We start from the raw sequence: 17,533 nt of genomic DNA on the forward strand, positions 1-17,533 counted from the left end.
GATTTGAGGTCAGATTATCACCAGTTGAGGATAGCAGATAAGGATATTCCTAAGACAGCTTTTCGGTCTCGTTATGGTCACTATGAGTATGTAGTGATGCCTTTTGGTTTGACGAATGCACCATCAGCTTTCATGGATCTGATGAACCGGGTCTTTAGTCCGTTCTTGGACAAGTTTGTGGTTGTCTTCATTGATGATATCTTAGTCTACTCTAAGACTAAGGAAGAGCATGAGGAGCACTTGAGACTAGTTTTACAGACCTTGCGAGATAATCAACTTTATGCCAAGCTATCCAAGTGCGAGTTTTGGTTAGAGGAAGTGGCTTTTCTGGGACATGTGATATCTAAAAAGGGAGTTTCGGTGGATCCTAGTAAGATTGAGGCAGTGACCAAGTGGGAACCACCGAATAATGTTGCTGCGATTCGGAGTTTCTTGGGTCTAGCTGGTTACTACAGGAGGTTCGTGAAGGACTTTTCTACGATAGCACGGCCTATGACAGCTTCGATGAGGAAAGAGACAGTTTTTGATGGGATGAGAGTTGTGAGACGGCGTTCAAGACCTTAAAGGAGCATTTAACCACAGCTCATATCCTAGCTTTACCTGAGGGTTGTGAGATCTTTGAAGTATTTACCGATGCTTCAAAGAATGGGTTAGGATGTGTTTTGATGCAGAATGGGAAGGTCATAGCTTATGCGTCGAGGCAGCTGAAGCTGTATGAGGAGAACTATCCTACTCACGGTTTGGAACTAGGTGCAGTTGTTTTTGCTCTTAAGATTTGGAGGCACTATCTCTACGAGGCAACTTTTAAGGTGTTTTCAGATCATAAGAGTCTGAAGTATATTTACACTCAGAAAGAGCTTAACTTGCGACAGAGAAGATGGATTGAGCTGATTGGGGACTATGATATAGAGATCATCTACCACGAGGGTAAGGCTAATGTTGTTGTAGATGCTTTGAGTAGGAAGAGTATTCATTCGTTGTGTACAGCTATGTCTTTGCTGAAGCTAGGGGATGAGATATCCAAGATGGGGATCCATATGATTCGAAAAGGGGATACCGTCGGAGATTTGACGATCGAGCCAGAGTTGTATGAGGATATTAAGAGAAAGCAAGAGCATGATCCTAAGATCCAAGAATGGAAGTCAAGGGTGGAGAGTGGTACAGTTTCCAGGTTTTCTATCCATACAGATGGGAGTGTTCGCTTTGATGGGAGATGGTGTGTTCCTGATGATGCAGATTGGAGGAGAGTAATCTTGACAGATGCTCATTGCACTCCTTATTCAGTTCACCCAGGAGGTGACAAGCTTTATAAGGACCTGAAGAGAACTTTTTGCTGGCCTAACATTAAAAGGATGTGGCTGAGTTCGTTGCTAAGTGTTTGACATGCCAGAGAGTCAAGGGTGAGCAGTGAAGACCACAAGGGAAGATTCGGTCACTCAAGGTACCTGAGTGGAAATGGGAGTCGATCTCTATGGACTTTATTGTGGGGTTACCAAGTACACAGCAAGGTAACAATATGATTTGGGTGATCGTCGATCAGTTAACAAAGTCAGCTCACTTCATTCCGATGAAGGACACTTAGACTAAGATACAGCTAGCTTTTAGTTACAGGAAACATGTGGTTCAGTTGCATGGTGTACCTAAGGATATAGTGTCGGATCGAGATGCGAGGTTTATATCATGGTTTTGGCAAGAGTTGCAGGAATTGATGTGTGACATTAACGATGAGTACAGCTTTTCATCCTGCAACAGATGGTCAGACTGAGAGGACTATCAAGACTTTGGAGGACATGTTGAGAGCTTGTGCCATGGAATTCGGTGGGAGTTAGGAGGACAGACTGGATCTGATCGAGTTCTCGTATAACAATAGATACCATAATAGTATCGGGATGGCACCTTTCGAGGCTTTATATGGCAGGAAGTGCCGAAGTCCAGTTTGTTGGGATGACAGCGCAGAGGCAGTGGTTTTAGGGCCACAGATGGTACAGGATATGGTTGAAAAAATTCGGCTAATTCGTCAAAAGATGAAAGCAGCTCAGGATCGTCAAAAGAGTTATGCCGATTTGCACCGTAGGGACATCGAGTTCGCAGTGGGTGACAAAGTCCTTTTAAAAGTGTCACCAATGCGAGGAGTGATGAGGTTTGGGAAGAAGGGTAAGTTAAGCCAAAAGTTTATCGGTCCATATGAGATTTTGGCTCATGTAGGTGGGGTGGCTTACAGGTTAGCTTTACCACCAGGTTTGGTTTGCGTCCACAACGTGTTTCATGTCTCACAGCTCCAGAAGTATGTGAGTGACCCGTCACATGTACTCGAGGTTGAGAACACCGAGCTTGATGAGTCTTTATCTTATGCCGAAGTTCCTAAAGAGATCTTAGACCGCAAAGTACGCAAGACAAGGAATGGTGAGACCGTCTTACTCAAGGTGCTTTGGTCTAATCATAATGTGGAAGAGGCCACATGGGAACCCGAGGAGGCTATGAGAGAGCGTTTTCCCACCCTTTTTGAGCAGGTATGTTTGTTACGGGGATGTAATCGTTGTCTTTTTTAGGGGGGGTAGGAGATGGTCGCATGGTTGTTTTTGAGTTAGTCTGAGTTGGGTTAGTGATGTTTTGTGTTAGTTTAGCTAGTGTTGGGTGTTTTGTCTTATATGGTGGGAGTTTTGTGGCTTTTGTTGGTCTTTTTTTATGTGTATAATGTGAACTTCGGGGACGAAGTTCTTTTTAAGGAGCGAAGACTTTAATACTACGGATTTCCTAAGGCCGTACTCGGCCGAATATGGCTTACTCGGCCGAGTAAGGGTGTTGTGTATTCTGGACAGTCTACTGCCCACGAATACTCGGCCGAGTATGTGGAATACTTGACCGAGTAGAGGCTACTTGGCCGAGTATACTCTATACTCGAACGAGTATCCGGTCTGACGAGTGTTATTTCCGTGGTTTGATTTAGAGATGATTAGAGTTATAAAAGACGCGTTAATCAGTTTCTAATCATTTTTACAAAAACTAAACAGTTCAACGTAACTCTAATCCTATCCAAATCTCTCTCAAGTGCGTGGATTGTTAGAAAGTGTCCCTTCATATTTCATTATATTGTCGGTGTCGGTAAGTCCTTGATTGCATCAGCTCCTTTGATTAATCTTTTAGGGTTTGCCTTGATTTATGAATTGGGGGAAAGGGTTTTACATATGTTAATTGGAGTTTATGTGATTGTTGTTAGGTGAGGACTTCGTAGAGGAGCCGTTCTAGATTGCTTTGCTTGTGTCTCTTTGCAGTTGTGCTAAGGTAGGGTTTTCCTACTCAGTTTACTGTTAATTGATTTAAGATTATGTTTGTATTGTGTACGATTGATTATCTGCTGATCACTGTTGGAGAGATGGAGTTGGTGTGGATATTGTGATGGTTGTTGAGTAGAGTCACTAGCGGGAGTGGCTTCACGCCCTAGTTTCGCCCTCTGTGGAACCCGCCACAGAAGGGGATGTGCACATTAATGAACAGGGTTATCGCTCGTTGATGAGCGGGGCTTAGGTGGGGATTGGCTGCGGTCCCCCACTAGCGGCGAGGATTACTTGTTGCGATGGGTAATCTGGCAGGGCTACACACTTCGGTGTGTAGTCGGTTACTATGTGAGATAAGGAGTTTGGAGGTGGATGATGATCAGCCGGTTGCCTTTTTGTACTTGTCTTACTTTGATTATATAGTAACTGACCCCGTTGTTTTGTAAAATCTGTGGTGATCCATTCGGGGACGGTGAGCAGATTGTGATAGGTGATGATGTTTGCTAGCTATGGGGCCGTCGTGGGGAGTCATCACTCGAGTCTAGCTTCCGATGTCAAGAGACTTAGCTTTCAGTTTTAGTTGTTGAACATTTGTTACAGTACTTTGGTTTTGGATTTTGAGAATATGTAAACTGTAACCTTTTATACTTTCATAATTGTGTTTGGATTGTTAACTTTGATATACTAACCTCGGGTAACCGGGATGGTGACGGTCTCTCATGCTAGGGTGGTCCTGGTAAGGCACCTTGGTATGTGGGGGTGTTATAGCAAAAAGCCGCCCCACTGATATCCCTAGTTATGATGACAATATAATATTATAATGCCTTCTAATTAAACTACGTTTAAAAAACTAATTGTGTTTTTATAGTTGAAAATATGTTAAAAAGGAAAAAAAAGAAAAAAAATAGTCCATCCTTGACGAATGGCTAATTAATCACTTGATTGCATTCATGGTCACTTCAATTGAATAAAGCTACCCACCTATTGTAAGTGGGTGCTATATGCACATTAATGGCTTGAGTTAGAAGGGACTCGTGTGGGTGAGACACGACGTCTGGCAGGGGATCCGGTTGGCTTCCGGACCTGGTACGTCTGGGCGTGTCTCGGTACCTTATGGAGAGGTGTGGTGCCGTGGGCGTGCCCCTGGCACCGATGGATATGGGTATGTCTGGGCGTATCCCGGTACCGGCGTGGTATTTATATCTCATTTACATCTTAGCATGTTGCATATTTATTTACTTTGTTGTGTCTCATATTAAAGTATTGATACTGGCGTGTTGTGTGTTTGTGTAATTGTCACTTATTTTTGGGGTGGTTTGTGTCGATCCATATGATATTTACGATCATATGAGGAGCAGGTTGAGTAGGTGTCACGTGGGAGGAGCCGAGTGTCATCTCATTAGTGTAGAATAGTAGTCATGAATTGTATCGTTCATTTCATTTATTCATTTATGATTATGTAATCCACTAAATACTTTATTTATATTAACTGTTTCTTAATTGCAACTCCTATTTCACCGCCTCGGAAAACCGAGATGGTAACATCTCCCATTTACCTCGGCCGGGTAAGAAGGGGGTGTTACACTTTGTTAGCTTAATTTCTTAATTGATCGATTAAATCGTCTATTTACCATTCCAATTACTCGATATCTACTCATTTACTTATTAGTTCTCCGAATTACCACTAACCCACCAAATAGTATACGAATTTAGCTCAAATTCATCAAATCGCCATTATCATTTCATGCTTAGTAACGGAGATTTAATAGTAGTTTGTGCTTATTAAAAGTGATTTATGATAGTTCTCATATAGAATAGTGATACAACATTAATGGGTCAATATAAGGATCAAATTACGGTTGCTTTATAGTGATAAAATTAATGGAGATTTGAAGGAAGTCATAATGGAAAATAAGTAAGAAGTTTAGGGTTACACTTTAGAATTTTAAAAATGTAGGGGTAAAACATAAAAAAACCAAAAAACTCGGAGGTACACCGTAGAATATCCCCAAAAAAAAGAAAAAAAAAAGGAGAAAAACTAGTCCATCCTTGACAAATGGCTAATTAATTATTTGATTGCATTCATGGTCAATTCAATTGAATAAAGCTACCCACCTATTGTAAGTGGGTGCTATGCAAATAAGAAAACCAATACATATACTTGTTACCTACTAACTACATATCCGATGTGGGACAAATTTTTGATGCTTCAGAGTCAAAAAATTTAGTAACTTCTTCAAGGCACCCAATCCTTGATGATTCATAATTAACAAATATGATACAGCATACAACCACATCAAAGCCAAAGAGATTGTAGGATGTAGGACAGTAGGACATTTTATTTGAATATCGGATTACAACCAAGCCTTCATAATAGGAGTCCTCCTAGTGTTCTTTGTGCCATTCGTTAATTTTGCCATCATCTCCGACAAGTTTCAAGTCTTCCCGAAACACATACTTGTAAAGGAACAATGACACTATCTCGGGATATTGAACTTGAAGGCTCGCATGGAATGAACATACTTGTTAGTTGTTACCGGAAGAACCAACTTCTAAAGAGAATCAGAAACATGACAATAAAGTCGATAATGAAGCGAAAATAAATGGGTGATGAATAAGGGATAAAGAAAGAGGTGGCGCCGTGGCGGATTAACTATCACTCAATTCTATATGAATGCAATATTTTACGAAATTGTTATTATGATGAAACTAGGGCACTACATGAACATAGCAACCTAAAAACACCATTGATGCAGGCCAACTAGAGCGAAAAGCACAGGCCAAGATAAGAGGAGTAGAGGTAAGAAGGCTAGAACAACTGAAAATAATAAAAAAAATACAGAGATAGCAAGTGCACGATCACCGATTCACCCGCTTCTACTTATGGGATATAAACCAATACCGTCTTTTCACCACTAACTCCTGTTTGCCCGAGAAAATTACTGGAAAAGGAAATGTATTTTTATGCAAAGTTTAGTGATGAACTGAAAACTGACCTTACTCTTCCATGAACCTTTTCCATATGCCTAGAAATTATCTTTGCTGGATGGTTTCGGTCAGTATTGAAGCCAACAGTTCTTGGGTTAAGGCAGGGGCCACCCATCAGTAAACCCGAAACACTTCTTGAAGCAAAACCTGCGTTTATAAACTACTTCAAGGCCAAATCGGACTTCCTTACAACCCATATCCCTTGAAGGCCTATGGAAAAGGTTCATGGAAGACGACGGCTTAACATAATACCAATCATCTTACGAGTTCTCAAAAATTCCAGTGCCTGAAATTATCCAAATTATTATTTCGTTTCCCTTCTGAAAAATCTCAAAAATCTCAGAACTCACCCCTTCCGAGTAACTGAGTCCCACACAATTCATATTGCTAACTCAATGCAATACAAACAGATAAGTAACAAACAATACGGAGCCTCGATCCTATGTATATCAACCACGCACCATTTCAACTACACAAATAAAATAAGATGAAAACAAAAGGGAAATCACTGTAAAATTCAATTACACTAAGAAATTCACATGATGCAACATAGGTACGACAATCTTAAAAGGTATGTTACAACGAAAGATAACAGAGGCTGTCAATCAAAATCTTGCCATCGACGATCAAGCACCCAATTCTGAGAATAGGTGCTAGATGTTGGAGACGAACCTTGACCACAAACCATGAAACTAAAACTAAAACAAAACACAAACGCACTGTAAATCAAGTCTTTATAATCTGTGATAGATGACAGCACGGTTCATTTCTTATTCAGGGCAGCCTTGGTAACTTTGGCTCCGGTTGGATCCTTCTTCTCAACATTCTTAATGACACCCACCGCAACTGTCTGCCTCATGTCCCTCACAGCAAACCGACCAAGTGGTGGGTACTCTGAGAAGGTCTCAATGACCATGGGTTTGGTAGGAATCATCTTCACCATACCCGCATCACCATTCTTTAAAAACTTAGGCTCCTTCTCTAGCTCCTTTCCTGATCGTCTGTCGATTTTGGTGACGAGCTCAGCAAACTTGACAGCAATGTGCGAGGTGTGGCAGTCGAGCACAGGGGCATAGCCGTTTCCAATTTGGCCAGGGTGGTTCATGATGATGACCTGTGCTGTAAAGTTGGCTGCCTCCTTGGCTGGATCGTTCTTAGAGTCTGAGGCCACGTAACCACGCTTGAGATCCTTGACAGCAACGTTTTTCACGTTGAACCCAACATTGTCACCTGGGAGGGCCTTTGGCATAGACTCATGGTGCATCTCGACTGACTTGACTTCAGTTGTCAACCCGGTGGGACCAAAGGTCACAAGCATACTAGGTTTGATGACACCAGTCTCAACACGACCTACAGGAACTGTTCCAATACCTCCAATCTTGTAGACATCCTGGAGAGGAAGACGAAGGGGCTTGTCTGAGGGCCTCTTAGGCTCCTGGACTTGGTCAAGGGCCTCAAGAAGGGTTGGTCCCTTATACCAGTCAAGGTTGGAGGACCTTTCAATCATATTGTCACCCTCAAAACCAGATATGGGAACAAAGGGGACCTTCTCAGGGTTGTACCCGACCTTCTTAAGGTATGAAGCAACTTCTTTGACAATTTCCTCATACCTAGACTTAGAGTACTTGGGGGTGGTGGCATCCATCTGTCATTAAAGAAACCAATAGTCAGAAGCCAGAAACAATGTCAAAATTTACAAAATATATCAAGAAGCAACAAGCAAGGCAAAATATACCTTGTTCAGGCAACAGATCATTTGCCTCACACCAAGGGTGAAAGCAAGAAGAGCGTGCTCACGGGTCTGACCGTCCTTAGAGATACCAGCCTCAAAACCTCCAGTGGTGGAGTCAATAATGAGGACGGCGCAATCAGCCTGGGAAGTACCAGTAATCATGTTCTTGATAAAGTCACGGTGACCAGGAGCATCAATGACAGTGCAGTAGTACTTGGTGGTCTCAAATTTCCACAAGGCAATATCAATGGTGATACCACGCTCACGCTCGGCCTTGAGCTTGTCAAGCACCCAAGCATACTTGAAAGACCTCTTGTTCATCTCAGCAGCTTCCTTCTCAAATCTCTCAATAACACGCTTGTCAATACCACCAAGCTTGTAGATCAAATGACCAGTAGTGGTGGACTTGCCATAGTCGACATGCCCGATAACAACAAGACTGATATGAACCTTTTCCTTTCCCATGATGAATTCTTATCAAAAAAACTGAAAAGGAAAAAAAAGGCCTTTAATCGATGAATTGGACAATAGTCCAATACAATCTGGGAAGAAGCGTAACAATTTAAACATTAAAGAAAAAACATATGCCAGTGAATACCAGTAACACAAATCTATGATAAACTGTCAAAAGATTGATCACCAAGTCCAGCCATACAAGTAACCCCTTCAAGGACAGTTGACAATACCATGTCCTAAGAAACGCAAAACTCGCATACTTGAGAAGTCATATGCTAGAAAATAACAAGTCATTAAAAACAGATTTAATAAACTATATACCTATGACAGAAAATCAAACAAAATTCTTCACCTTGAGCATCTAGGTTATGCCTTAAAGGTACATGTCCAAAGATGGTATGGATATGTTCATTAACTACTACGGAGTCATCATTCATTACAAACTAACAGGACAGTCTTAGAAAAAAAAATCTCAAGAAGGTTACAAAATCGCTTGTTGGATACCCAGAATGATATATCAATTCTCAACGAATCAAACTAAAGAGTCGAAAACTGTAAACACAAAGGAGTGGAAACCACAATAAGATAGGAACTGGTCGGATTTGAACCAACAAAAAAAGTCGCGGAGACTCTTCGCCTTACACGATTGGCTACAGTTCCCTCAGACATGAACAAGAGAATGAAATATCGGCTGTGAAAGTGGTTTTGTAGCAAGTACCACAATCGAAACAGCAACGAAAATTACACCCTCCATCTTATGCAATGATAAGAATGGATACAAATTCCAAAACATGGCTGCGCAACCGGCTTCTGGACACTGTAACTGTATTATAACTCGCGAAAGTGGTAAACAACCCCCTTAAGTTTACTTCTACGTGAGATTAAGCCCCTTAAGTTTGATTTGGAGTAAATAAAACCTTAACTTTGCTATAAAGTGAAATCAAGCCCTTTTTATTTTTCCGATCAAAATTTCACCGGATTTTTCAAATTTCTCACCAATTTCTCATATCGATGTACATATTAGGTATAAATTTCTCTCGGATACGTTTACTTTTTCATTTGTGTACTCCTGTCATCAAGTAAGGGCGGTGATGATGATCCTCACTGTCGAGTTGTTTACCCGGTAATCTAAGATCAAATCCATGGTTTGCCAAATTGGTCTTCCCCTCCAAAATTACAAATTAAATTGTTGAAGATGCAGCTATTATTCTTAGAATCATTCAAGGGTGTTGGTAGGGAAAAATATGTTGTACGACTATTGAGTGTGCGCAATTAATGGAATTCATAATTATTCTTAATTCACGCATTTTAGTCGGCATTTTGATGTTAATATCAAGAGTATGATCATGTGTTTTTTAAGACGCTATAAATATTGCGGTACATCTACATGTATAAAGTAATAAGGAGTGAAATTTATACCCAATATGTACACCGATATGAGAAATTGGTGAGAAATTGAAAAATCCGGTGAGATTTTGGCCGGAAAAATAAAAGGGTCTTGATTTCACTTTATAGCAAAGTTAAGGGGGTTGTTTACTCCAAATCAAACTTAAGGGGCTTAATCTCACGTTGAAGTAAACTTAAGGGGGTTGTTTACCACTTTCGCGTAATATAACTATATTCCGTTGACAGATTTCTACTAAATTTAGGAAGGACGTGATCAAAAAAACAAATATTAATTAACCTAAACCGACACGGGCAATAGAAGTATAATAAATCTAAGCGCACAAAAACTCACATAAGATCGTGTTATAGAGCGGTCCGTTAGTCCATACGTGACAGTGTTAAATGAGACCGATTGAAATACTAGTAAATAAGACAACAGAAAAACATGAGGGTCTGATAAATCAATGAAATTAGAGAGAAGGTGTGCAAATTCGAAATCATTATTATTAAAAGTAATTGAATAGGAAGAAAAATAGTACGTGAAAAATCAAGGGATGGACAAAAGTGGAGGAGAACAGAGAGGCCTGTAGAGAATGTGATCTATGTGAAGAGGGGAGTCAAGGGTTTATGTAGTACGTAGCAGTGACCCAAAATGACCACATTTTATTGCCTTTATATTTTACGGAATTATCTACGGAGTATTTTTTTCCAAATCAATCAATTGTCCAAGAGTCTATATCTTGGCCCCCAAGGAGAACCTCTTCTCCAAGTCTTGATTAGTTTTCATCCTTTCTATTTAAATTTTTTGATTAGTCTTCATCCTTTCCATTAGACCTGACATAGTTCATCCGATCCAAATGACCCGACCCGATAAGGTTGACCCGAGATCCGAAAATGACCCAAAACGCATCACCCGAAAGTGACCCGACAGACCCAAAGTAACCCGACTTAAGTAACCCGAAATGACCTAATTAAGGCAAAATCATGACCCGAAATTACCCAAACGACTCAGATTGACAAAATGACTCGATCTGAAGTGACCCGACCCAAAAATGACCCGATAAGTTACCAGAAAATGACCTGACCCGAATGACCCATTTACCAGGCCTACTTTCCATCACAAATTATCATCTAAGACTTCGTTTGACACGACATTTCAAGTTGCTTATTTAACCAATGTAACTTATTTGACCACAATTTCAGCTACCTGGTTTTTCTCAAGTGTTTGGCAACTAACTTATTTGGTCAAATAAGCTACCTGAAATGAAATGCTAACTACAGTAGCATTTGAGATTTCAGGTATCTGAAATAAATTATTTTCCATTTATTACCCCTTCAATCTATAATATTAAATAGTTATCATATCATTTTACGTCATTTTACCAAAAATCAGCTACCTTTTCAGCTAGTTTGTCAAACATTTTTTTATAATCAGTTACCTTATCAGCTCCCACTTTTCAATTATCTTTCAGGTTTCAGTTAGCTTTTCAACTAGTTTTATCAAACAGAGCCTAAAACCAACCTATCCCGTCTTAAACTTGACAGGTCAAATATCAAACAATTTGCATAAATAAAACAAAAACAAAAAAGGCTTAGATATTAACAAAAGACTTGTCTCATCTTTACAAGTTGTAAGGCATTTAACCCGCTTTAGTCTTCAAACGAATATTATAATCCGTCTTAAAGAGAGATTAGATTTATTGCATTACATTAGATCGTAGAATAAATCTACTACAAAACAGTTTTGTAATAAGAATTCTAAAACCTTATAAATCATATAATAAACCTTATAAACCTAGTTTCTTTACATTATTAAAAAAAGAAAATATATATATATATATATATATATATATATATATATATATATATATATATAATAAGGGTATCGTTATATCACGCCCTTATTTTACTCGTTATGCCCCTACATAAATTTTCATAAATTCTCATTTTACCCTTCATTATATTTGTTTGTTTTGATAAATTTAACATTTGTGTATATTATTAAACCATAATTAATAACAATAATGATAATTAATAACAACGATAATCTATAACGTTAACATTTGTATATATCATCACATTAGATGGTAGAACTGCAAAACGGTTTTATAATACTAATTGTAAAACCATATAACAAAGACCTTGATCAAGAAAAATTGGCTATTAGTGAAAGTTATTTTAATAGGAGTTAGGTAAATATTATTTGCTTTTACAATAACACTTTTGTAAAAAGGTTTTATATAAAAAGTATTGTAGATGGGAATATACCGTCATCGCCATAAATATTTATTCCTAGAATTGAAAATTATCATTGTAGTACCCAATATTTTTAAAGGAAAAGGGAAATTGGTAGTATCATTTTTTGTGACAATTCTAGGGGTGATTTCTTTACATAAGGCTATTAGATAAATTAATTTCCACTATATAGCTAATTAAAACATAATTCCTTCCATATAGTGGAGGTAGGTTTGGATAACCCAATGCAAAACTATGTAAAATATGAAATTTTCAATTTTCCTTGAGTAAGGTCTTAGGAAAAAATTATTCCCTATATATTATCTCTTTAATTAAAGTCTAATAAGATATAGTATTTTATAATTTATTCGCATAGAATTTATAGTCTATAATATTAGAATTAAAATCACAATTATGATAAGAAAATGTAAAGTATCTTCTTTATTTTTTTGACATATACAAATTATTTACACAGTCTATAAGTCTATCTCGGCCCGTGACACATCTAACTTGCTTATATTATGACTTGTATGACCTGACTCGAGCCCCAAAACTTGACTGATTCATTTGACAGTCAAAGTCATTATCATTATAATGTTAATACTTGAATTTTTGGAATATTGATACATTTTTACCGTACGTTTTTACATTTATGTATAATTATATTTTATTATATATTTTCTGAAATATTTAAGGTCAAACTTAAAAGTATATTTAATACATTCAAGGTTAAATTTGGTGTAAATACAACTCGACCATTTCTTATATAAAAACTAGTAAAGCGGTGAACAAGTGTTTTCATTAAAAATAAACTAATATAAATAAAATAATTTTTTAATGACTTAATATAAATGTGATTTAAATGAATTACCTAAGGAAAACTAAATTTCAATTCTTATCCATACCTTTGGCATTGTGTAATCCAAACCTACTTTTAATTATATCGTGGGAATTATGTTTAAAGTAAATATATAGTGGGAATTAATTTGTGTTGTAGCCATACGTAAAGAAATCACCCCAATTCTAGGTGAGTTATTATTGTGCAAATCCAATGTCGATTATTTTCTAGATTATACTGTCTAAAATCTAAATAACATCACTTCATCTTCTTACAAAAAATGCAAAAAAGCTACACATACACGAGGTGTATGAAAAAAGCCATACACGACCACTGACATCGCGACACGTGGCAAATTAGAGTTAACATATTGGGAATAATATATTGGGAATAATTTTGGGTTATTTAATAGGAATACTACAACCTATTCAGGTGCTTCTCAAATTACTCTAAACTTTGATTTAACTAGCAATATACCCAACTATTACACCCCTTGTCTTTTATTAGAATTGCCTCTTTTTTCACCTAGTGTAGCAGGTAAAATGAATGTGAGACCCACAACTTCATCTTCTTCCACCCAAATTTTCCTCCATTACTCCTCCTTATGCCGAACTTCCTCCTTGTTCAAATTTTTTTTCCTTTTAATAACCAACTCTCCTTCAATACATCTGATTAGTTAAATCATAGTTCATATTTACAGCATTCCAATTATAATTGATTTTCTTATACCAAACTCTCCACAAAATGTGTTGTAAACCCTTATTCCAATTATAATGTAAATCCCAAATTCATCTTCTTCATTATTCTCAATTTTTCTCCTGCATCTTTTTTCAATTTAACTCTCGTTTCTCTCCCATTACCCCACATACATCACCCTCTCAACCACCACCCACGCCATCCTCAACCGCCATTGTTTACATCATCCTCAACCACCATTTACTATGGCCATCCATATTTCGCCGCCATCTTCACTCGTCGACAACCATTCTTTAGCTTCACATCCTTTACTCCATCGTTTCGTCTATAAAACAGAGGTAACTTTCCTACCACCGGCCACCGCGACTGCAACCTCCTATATCCTCAAACAGGCCTGCTTCTTTGTCGTCGTCATGTACCCCTCCACCAACCGTTAATTTTAATTCCGACAACCCTAGATCCCCAAATCAATTTAAGGGTAAATATAAATTTGGGGCTTGTGTGTCGTGGGTGATGTCATAATTATGACTTTCGAGAGGTGGGCTAAGGCGGTCCGTGATTTGCGCGTAAGTGGATATGGGTGGACGATGGCGGGTGTTGGTGTTGGTGGTCTGTTGATGATAATGGTAGGGTGTGGCATGGATATGTAAGGTTAATAAGTGGAGTTACTTGCTAAACAGGTAGCCAGTTACCCAAGTATAATATGAGAAGAGGGGGCTAATACTATAGTTTATTGTTAGCTAAATTAAAGCTCAGAGTATTTTGAGAAGGGAGGCAATAGGTTGTAGTATTTATATTAAATAACCCAATAATTTTTTCCCAAAACCTTACCTAAGGAAAACTAAATTTGAATTCTTATCCATACCTTTGGCATTGTGTAATCCAAACCTACGTTTAACTATATAGTGGGAATTATGTTTAAAGTAACTATATAGTGGGAATTAATTTGTGTTGTAGCCATACGTAAAGAAATCACCAAATTCTAGGTGAGTTATTATTGTGCAAATTCAATGTCGATTATTTTCTAGATTATACTGTCTAAAATCTAAATAACATCACTTCTGTTGTGAAAAATTATTGTGGATGTCCATAAGTCACACTCATTATGTATGTACATAATTATAGGAAGATTCTAGACTCGTCTATTCGTATTTCTATTGCATAACTCTCCTATGTAATCGTGTATGTATACCCCTTTGTTCCAATAAGAAATACACAACACTCTACCATCTCTCATTATTCTTCTCTACATTTTATAACACGTTATCAGCACGACTCTACCTAAATGAGCAAAGGGAAATTAACAACCTTAATTTCTTAATCTATTCTATTATTATTATTATTAAGATCTGATAATCAGGAGGTTCATACCAGACCTTATTATATTTTATATTATTCACCTGATCGAGGTACGTTTCATATAATTCATATTCATATAATTCATATCATGTTCTTATAATTTATACGAAGTATGTGTCAATTGATTTATATTAACATTGGTGTTACCATTCATCAATACTACCATTCATGAATATATTTAACCATCAATTTTTGTTTTAATGGCTAATAATTTGTTATATACCGTTTGCGATATGGCTAATCATTTGTCATGCTTATTGAATTAAATTTGACTATGTTGAATATTGTACTTGTTTGACAGAAGCTTTCACCATTAACCATTATAATATAATCTAATGTTGTATCCATTCATTGAAGTGATTGTGACGTTTCATAAAAACAACGCATGTTGAGTATAAAGCGGTCTTTATTAAGGATAATTATTTGTGAATTGATTCTTGTTCACCTGAAGTTGAACAATATAATGAAATCTGAAATTTTGATCATTTCCTTGGAGTGAATGAGACATCTCATGAAGAATATGTTTGTAGCAAAGATCGAGAACATGACAAAATGTGAAGCCTAATAATGTGGTATTTGTAAGCCAAGTAAAGAGGCCTTAATTGAGCCCAATGTATAATGTAAGTATGTAACATTACTTGAGCCAAATTCGTTTTTGAAAGAAAATATCTCGTGTAAGTAAATATCTCATGAAAAAATAAAAAAAACATGTGTCACATATATATGCTTAAAAAAAACTCGATATAAGTAAGGAAAATGATATACGAGTTGATTGATATTCATACTTTGGCCTGAAGCTCCTAGTATTTATGGATACTGAAACTATGACAAGAAGTTCATAGTGTTCACAAATGTTAAAACTGTGACCTGACAAAGTGTTCACAAATGTTAAAACTGTGACCTTAAAACCGTGGCTTGTATTTCACAGTGTATATATTTTTAACTTTTCGTATAGTGAATATTATTTTGAGCATCAATATTAAAAAGTAATTCGGGATTATACATTATTTGCAAAATATGAGATACTCTTACAAATTGAGAACCATACCAAATTAATTCAAAACCATTCCCTATAGCGAATGGGATATCATGTTTTGAGGATGAAATTATTTTATCTTTCGTACAAATATTGTAGTCCTATAGACACATTATCGTGTAAGTGGCTTAATTCAGTATCTGTGAAATCTCATTCCACATGTGACACAAAAAAAGTAATGAGGTATTATAATCGCGAGTTTCCTCCTATTGGTTAATAGTTATTATTCCCTGCAGTGAATATGGCTTTGCATAAGAAATTTAATTAATGAGCATTATTCCCTGAAATGAATGGGAGCACATAATAGGTTTTATTGAACGGAAATTTACCACTAGTTATAGTTAAGTGGCCGTGGATATATTCATAAATGACGTGTTTATCTTAAAACAAATATTCCCACCGGAAGTGATATGATAAAAATCACGTCAATATTAAAACGATAGGATACGCTTAGTATATGATATATTGTGAACTAAATGATTTGACACGACAACTAATTTGACAGTTGTTGAATCGTTATGACCCTCGAAAGGAATTATTAAATTCGCAAGCTGAATTGTGATCAATAATATGTATTATTTAGCTGTACAATATATTGAAACGATATGATACGAACGTGTATGTCATCATTTATATGTTGATGATTATAATTGTTCCACACAGGAATCTTGATGAGTCTTGTCAACATATATGAGACACCTATCGTGTCCTATGTCACGTCATTTATCTGGCCGGATAGAAACTTTTAATTTGATTTTATATGATACGAATATTGCTAACTTGATGATCAGCGTGAGAAATATAGTCAACTAAAAATGTGGCGTGTGACAAGTGAAATTTTGAAAACACGGCCGATGCTTATGAAAGATTGTCATGGATAATGGGCAAAACTAAGAAAGTTGACATAAAATTGTTAAAATGTGACAATTGAGGCCATCCGGGTTCTTATTATACCCGTTTTGATAAACCTGAAGTTTATTCTCAAGAAAAGATAAGTGCTGAAATTCTTGTGTAGAAATTTTATTAAAGGCAAGACACTATACCAAGATTAAGTATATATGATATTGGAGATCTAAACACTACTCGATATTGAATAAAGAATTGAAATACTCATGTATGGATTGACACTATATTGAGTGGCTTGTAGTCACTTGAATTTTCTGAGTAGTTGTCATGATAAATCACGGTTTAATCATTATATGAATTCATTAATCTCCAGAATTGGCCATTGTGGTTCAGCACATTGAAACACTAACTGCATTATATCTTACTCCCCGAAATATATTATTATTGTACAAAAATGCCCATGTAAAATCTCATCGAAGATATGAGAAATTAATTTCTAAGGTGGTTATAATAAATTTCGGATTATATATTGGTCATAGTTTTTGCCACCTTAGGGGGAGAAAGGTGAGTTAAAAGCTGGTAGAAACAAATATGGAATGATCCCTTACTGAACCAGAAGTTCGGATAATGATATACATTATATTCATTGAGTAGAGGTTTTGAATTTGATATAACAAAAATATTTT

The 17,533-nt window shown here is 36.9% G+C and overlaps 1 protein-coding gene across 1 annotated transcript; it reads right to left on the minus strand.

The window, feature by feature from the left end:
• Positions 1-7,026: 7,026 nt before the first annotated feature.
• Positions 7,027-8,482, minus strand: LOC141615151 (elongation factor 1-alpha-like). Its single transcript, XM_074433659.1, has 2 exons — positions 7,999-8,482; positions 7,027-7,908 (listed from the first exon to the last, which is right to left on the minus strand). The coding sequence occupies exons 1-2, from the start codon at positions 8,458-8,460 to the stop codon at positions 7,027-7,029; spliced, it is 1,344 nt and encodes a 447-aa protein (XP_074289760.1). The 5' UTR covers positions 8,461-8,482.
• Between the last annotated feature and the right edge of the window lie 9,051 nt (positions 8,483-17,533).

The sequence above is a fragment of the Silene latifolia genome, chromosome 11, assembly GCF_048544455.1.
Source record: "Silene latifolia isolate original U9 population chromosome 11, ASM4854445v1, whole genome shotgun sequence".
Taxonomy (NCBI): Eukaryota; Viridiplantae; Streptophyta; class Magnoliopsida; order Caryophyllales; family Caryophyllaceae; genus Silene; species Silene latifolia.